General features: G+C 24.2%; 1 protein-coding gene across 1 annotated transcript; it reads left to right on the forward strand.

The window, feature by feature from the left end:
* Positions 1–68: 68 nt before the first annotated feature.
* cta (Guanine nucleotide-binding protein subunit alpha cta) lies at positions 69–3628 on the forward strand. The gene is made up of 5 exons (XM_003690910.4): positions 69–1009; positions 1671–1931; positions 2131–2181; positions 2275–2492; positions 2578–3628. Exons 1-5 carry the CDS (start codon positions 788–790, stop codon positions 2933–2935), a joined length of 1110 nt encoding a protein of 369 aa, XP_003690958.1. The 5' UTR covers positions 69–787; the 3' UTR covers positions 2936–3628.
* The last annotated feature ends 2582 nt before the right edge of the window (positions 3629–6210 follow it).

The raw sequence follows: 6210 nt of genomic DNA on the forward strand, positions 1-6210 counted from the left end.
ACAGCGCGCAAAACCGATCACGCGGTCGAACCGGGAGGTGTGCTTTCGGTCGGTGTCAGAAACCGTGTGTATACCGTATATGTGTATGTGTGAGGCAGTATCTCTCTCTCACAACAAATATGTCGTGGTGGGGAGTACATTTTCCCGTTCGCTGTTTCGCATATTTCTTCCCCCGCATTATTATTATGTAGTTTGGCATAGGTGAACCCTTGCACATTTGTCTTGATATTAAAGAATACAAGTGTGTGTATGTGGTGATATAATTATTAATAAAAAAGAAAGTTTACATGAAAGGTGACAAGGGTCGCCTCGTAGTCAAGAATAAAGCGCGATGAGAATGATACGCCAGTTAGCTCTTTTACTCGGTAATTAGAACGATTATTTAATCATGTTCAATCCGCAAGGAACCAGAGACGATCGTAGGCAGGCAGCGGTGTGAGTCTCGTGATTAACGGTAGGTGTGGAGTATCGTGTAGAGTTGAACAACGAGGTGTATTGACGTTGATTTGGTGGTTGCGTTCCCCGGCTACGCCTAGGTGAAAAATGCGGTTCTGAATCGCGACGTGCGCCGATCCCGTGCAATTACGAACAGGTTGTTCACGGGTGGCTCGTTTAATACGCACATTACGTTACGATACTTCTTCGCGAATACAGACTCGTGTACGGGTCTGTGACTTGCGTGTGTATGTGTGGTGTTTGGACAATCAAGGATATATTCCTTCGGAAGGACAGCCTGACACGGAAGAAACGCCGGAAGGAAGGAAGAGGAGGGTAGCAGGGTAGCAAGATGGCGGGATCCTTAACGTGGTCGTGTACTTGTTGCCTACGGTTCAAGTTCAGCCCCGAGGAGATTGAGCAGCGTTACAAAAGTCAAGAAATCGATCGAATGCTGGAGAAAGATCGTCAAACTTTTCGACGACAAGTTAAGCTGCTGCTCCTCGGGGCAGGCGAGAGCGGAAAATCAACATTCCTCAAACAGATGCGAATTATTCACGGAATTAAATTCGAGGTAAGACATTCTTGATTTCGTTGCAAGACAATTTCGTTTCCAATTTCACTTTTTCCTAAAATATCAGATTGTATGTTTTCATTCGTTTCTTTAATCTTTTTACATTGGATTGTATATAATTTATTTATTAAAAAAACAAATTTTCTAAACTTCTTTCAATGTTATTGTAGTTATTTAAATATCTATAATTATAAATTATTATTTTTTAAAATATGTAATTTAGATAATTAAATTTGAATAAAGAAATTAAATTTAAAATAAAAATAAATATATATTTATATTTTTCTTTAAAATCTAATTATTGAATATGAAGATTTAGTTGTTTTTGTTATCATGTTTTCATTAACAAAGATATTTAATAAATTTGTACTTCTGTTTATTTATTTACATTGTTCAATAATTATAAATTTATTTACAAATATTATTAAAATTTATTAAATATAGACAATTAAATTCATATCATTTTGTTTATTTTATTATTTATAGCAATTTTAATCATTGAACTTAGTTATTATAGTATATGAAATGAAAATAATTATTTATAAAAGATAAGCTTGAAAATATAACTTTTTTTAGATTATTTTTCATACTTTTGAATGAGTGATAAATACAAACAAAAAATTTATTTAAATTTAACATTTATTATAATCATTTGTTTCAGCCTGAATTAATTAAGGAATATCAACATGTAATTTATCAAAATATAATTAAAGGAATGAAGGTATTAGTAGATGCTCGTGATAAATTGAATATTCCATGGGAAAATGCTAAAAATTATGATATTGGTTATCAATTATTGAAATTTGAAAATACTATGGTATTGGATGCTAGATTATTTCTCCATTATGTACCAGCTTTACAAAGTTTGTGGAAAGATGCATCAATCAAGAAAGCTTTTGATAGGAGAAGAGAATTTCAATTAGTAAGATATATTTTTCTGATAACTAATAAATATATTTTTATATTATGATAATGGTTATTTTAATATTTATTGTAATGCATAATAATTAAATATATAAATTTAAATTCATTAAATAAAAAATGATGAAATTATAAAAAATTTACTTTTATATTTTATTATATTATTTATTCTAAAGAGAATCTTTCTTTTTCTTTTTCAGAGTGATTCAGTTCAATATTTCTTAGATAATCTTGACAGAATTGCAAGAGTGGTAATGTTATTTACTCTTATTATTTAACTTTTTTTTTAATTTATTAAATTATTATTATATAAATGATTTATTCATTATAAATATTTTTTGTAGGATTATGTACCTACCCATCAAGATATTTTACATTGTAGAAAAGCTACTAAAGGAATTTCAGAATTTGTCATACAAATTAATAATATTCCATTTCTGTTTGTTGATGTTGGAGGACAACGATCTCAAAGACAGAAGTGGTATCAATGTTTTGATTGTGTTACTTCTATACTTTTCCTTGTTTCATCATCTGAATTTGATCAAGTATTGTTAGAAGATAGGTATGTTTAGTTGAAATATATCATTTAGAAAATGAGAATGATAAGAAAATCAAATCATTATATAATATATTTATTAATGTTATAGAAGAACTAATCGACTGGAAGAATCAAGAAATATATTTGATACAATAGTAAATAATATGATATTTTGTGGAGTATCTATCATTTTATTTTTAAATAAAACTGATTTGTTAGACAAAAAAGTAAGATCACCTGATACAAATGTTCGTTGGTACTTTCCACAATTCACAGGAGATTCACATTCCATGAAGGATGTGCAGAATTTTATACTTGAAATGTTTATATCAGTTAAAAGGGATCCAAGAAAACCACTTTTTCATCACTTTACCACTGCTGTAGATACAGAAAACATAAAAGTTGTATTTAATGCTGTTAAAGATACAATTTTACATAGAAATTTGGAATCATTAATGCTCCAATAATGATAAATGTATATAAAAAAAGTGAAATGACTTTTGATTCAAAAATATACATTCAACATTTAGTGTTTGATACATAGTGAAGTGAAATTGTAATCAAAGAAGTATTAAAGTGTCGATTACGAAAGAATATTCTGGTAAGACAATATATACTATATATATATTGTATTAATGTAAATCTTATAGTTATTTCCGTTTATAACGGCAAATTAAACAGTTTCGTATAGTTTCGTAATAGTTTTATACAACAGAAAAAGTAAAAACTGCCTAATGAAAACATGTATCGAAAATTTTTTAATGTTCTATACATTATATATATATATATATACATACGCATATAAATATTGATAATATATTTCCATCTTTTTGATAAATATTGATTACTAAAGGGTTGTAAGAAGACTATTATATACAATATATTGTACATAGTATCTTGTATTCTATACATTGTCGATAATAATGGTTTTACATGTTTGTATAAAAAAGATCAGTTTGCTAATAGTTTAGCTAAGATTTTTCTATTTTGTACAGATATTTAATCCAGTGCTTCTTTTTTATATTAAATCATATAATATTAATACTGGTTAAATAACCAGTATTTATAAACATAAAAGTAATTTATTATATACTTAGGATTAATTATTAATTAATTATTAATTAATCTATCTTTGAAAATATATCTTTGTTAACACTGAACATTAATAACAAGAAAACCAAATACTAGATCCAAGCCATATAAACCAAATGAAACTAACCAGTTTGTGTTCAAATTACTGTTTGCAAAATTTGTTAATATTTTTATATATTTTTTTTCTTTTAATTTGATTAAAAAATTATATACAGTATTCTAACATTTCAATAACTTTTTGTACTTTTATATTTTTGATTTTTTATCTTGTATTTTGCAAAATTAAAGTTTTGTTCTGTTATCACAAATTGAGAAAAAAAAAAACAAAGAGCAATCATATAAATTAATGTAGTTCTATTCGTTCATTATTTTTTTGTATAAATTTTTCAATTTGTATTGTAAACTTTCAGTATTTTCTATAATAAATTGTGTACAAATTTTACACAGAAAAATCATAATAATTGATGTTTTAGTTCTCGTTGAATAATTAAACAATATTTTGTTTTCTTCTTCTTTGGTTCTAATAGTGATGATATTCAATATTTTCTTTTCAAGAAAAAATTATTCTAATCAGTATTATTTTTCACGTATAAAGATTGAAATAAAATTGATTTTTTAATTGGATGACAAATTTCAAGAATTATGTTTAATAAATTTATGTTTAATAACATATAGCTTAATATTATGCCTTTTTCTTTCGTAAAAACAAATACTTGATTCTTGATATATTTTGTAAATTATATGACATTGTATTAGTATTATTTAAAATAATTAGAAAGAAATAATTAAACCAAAAATGAAGATAAACAATTGATTAAAATGTTCCATTATAAAAATTAGGTAATTAAAATATTTCTAATAATAGAGAATAACATTTTCAATTGGAAAAACAATTACAAGCAGTACTATAACCAAGGATTTTATGTAATAATTATTATAGTGAAACCAAAGAGTTTTAAAACTAATTAATGTCTATATAATTTATTTTCACTAGTTTAATATAACATCTAACTTTATATATCCATTTTTAAAAACATACATATGTATACAATTATTTCATATTTTTTTTTTATTACATAAAATCTTTGTTTTGATCATTTTTTATAAAAAGAAAAAAAAACTGGAAGTTCAAGATATTAAGAAGATTACATGAATCATTTATTTCTGAAGTTAGTCAAAATTAATATTTTGTTATGTTTGTATATATATATAAAAAAAAAAAAAAGAATTTAGATGTAGTATAGCAATACAAATTATTAAGAAATGAAATTATCGTATAATTTGTATTATGCGAAATTAATATAAAATTTGATTGGTATATTTTCGTAACTAACAATTTTACATTCCTATAAAGATAATCAGGTGTTTTAATTAATATTAGAGTATTTTTAAATTATATTACATTTTTATAATATAGAAATATAATTATTGCTCGATTACAAATGAGCATTGTTTTAACAAATTTAAAATATGGTTTTACACAGGTTAATTGTCTCTTTGTATGTAGAACTTATCGATTGATATTCATTGAGAGCAATTATTTATAGAAATATTTTATAGGAGAATATACTCTTGATACTTCATCAATTAAAAATTTATCTGTGAATCTATATAATTATGATATATAAAATTTTATGGAAAATTTTCATGATACTTGAACTTCTCATAATATGCACAATTTGCAATAATATACATTTAATTAAATAATAAAAACTTTAATATATTTCTTTATAAATTCATTTGAAATATAAAAATAATATTAACAACAAATTTTGTATTTTATATCAATTATTTTGCATTTATGTATCATGTAAGTTTTCTTCTAAATTATTGTATAATAATAAAAAAAAAATGACAAAATACCGCGAATCATACATGTATGTGACATGTTTAATAAAACATAATGCGGACTGAGAAAAATATAATAATTAACTTTGTGATAGAATTTCGTAAGAACTAAATAGAAAATGATTTTTATAATCTTAGAAATGCAGAGATATTATTTTAATCTATTCAAATGAATTAATTTTATACATTTCAATTTATATGAAAAAAATGAAATTTACATTTTCTATAATTTTTATATTGTTAATAATAATACAATAATGTTTTACACATGCGCGCGTGTATAAAACAATCTATTATGATTTATAATTATATTTACATTAGGTACTTTTACATGCATACCTACATTCTCAAATCATGAAAATGCATTCGTATAATAAATAGTAATTACAACGACAAAAAATTATAAGATAACTTTGTGTGTAGTTTATGAAATTATTTGTTTACATATTTATCTTTTTAATTAAATTATTCATAATATTATTCATAATAATACGCTAAAATAATAGCAATCTAATGGAAATTATTAAAATGTTTATTACTAGAAATTACGCTCAAAAAGAAAAAAAGCATTTAATCGCATTTTCAACTATGATGATTTATAAAGAAACGGTATGCATAAATTTTATCGTAGATAAAAAATTTATTTAAATAGAAATTGCAGGTATATATCATAAATGTTGATTAAAGTAGAACAATTTTTAATAAATTGATAAAGTAAACATGTATGTTGCAAAATATTTGCCGATGATATTTAAATTACTTTATATACGAAGCGCAATATTTCTGAAAAATTAAAATTTTA

Source organism: Apis florea, unplaced genomic scaffold (assembly GCF_048593485.1).
Source record: "Apis florea isolate Af1SG1 unplaced genomic scaffold, ASM4859348v1 contig_3068_pilon, whole genome shotgun sequence".
Classification (NCBI taxonomy): Eukaryota; Metazoa; Arthropoda; class Insecta; order Hymenoptera; family Apidae; genus Apis; species Apis florea.

What these genes read in the sequence shown, in the direction of transcription:
- cta (XM_003690910.4), top strand. Translation starts at nt 788, where the DNA reads ATGGCGGGATCCTTAACGTGGTCGTGTACTTGTTGCCTACGGTTCAAG. An exon ending in TTCACGGAATTAAATTCGAG is followed by an intron (nt 1,010 to 1,670) that starts GTAAGACATTCT and finishes CATTTGTTTCAG; the next exon opens with CCTGAATTAATTAAGGAATA. An exon ending in CAAGTATTGTTAGAAGATAG is followed by an intron (nt 2,493 to 2,577) that starts GTATGTTTAGTT and finishes TTAATGTTATAG; the next exon opens with AAGAACTAATCGACTGGAAG.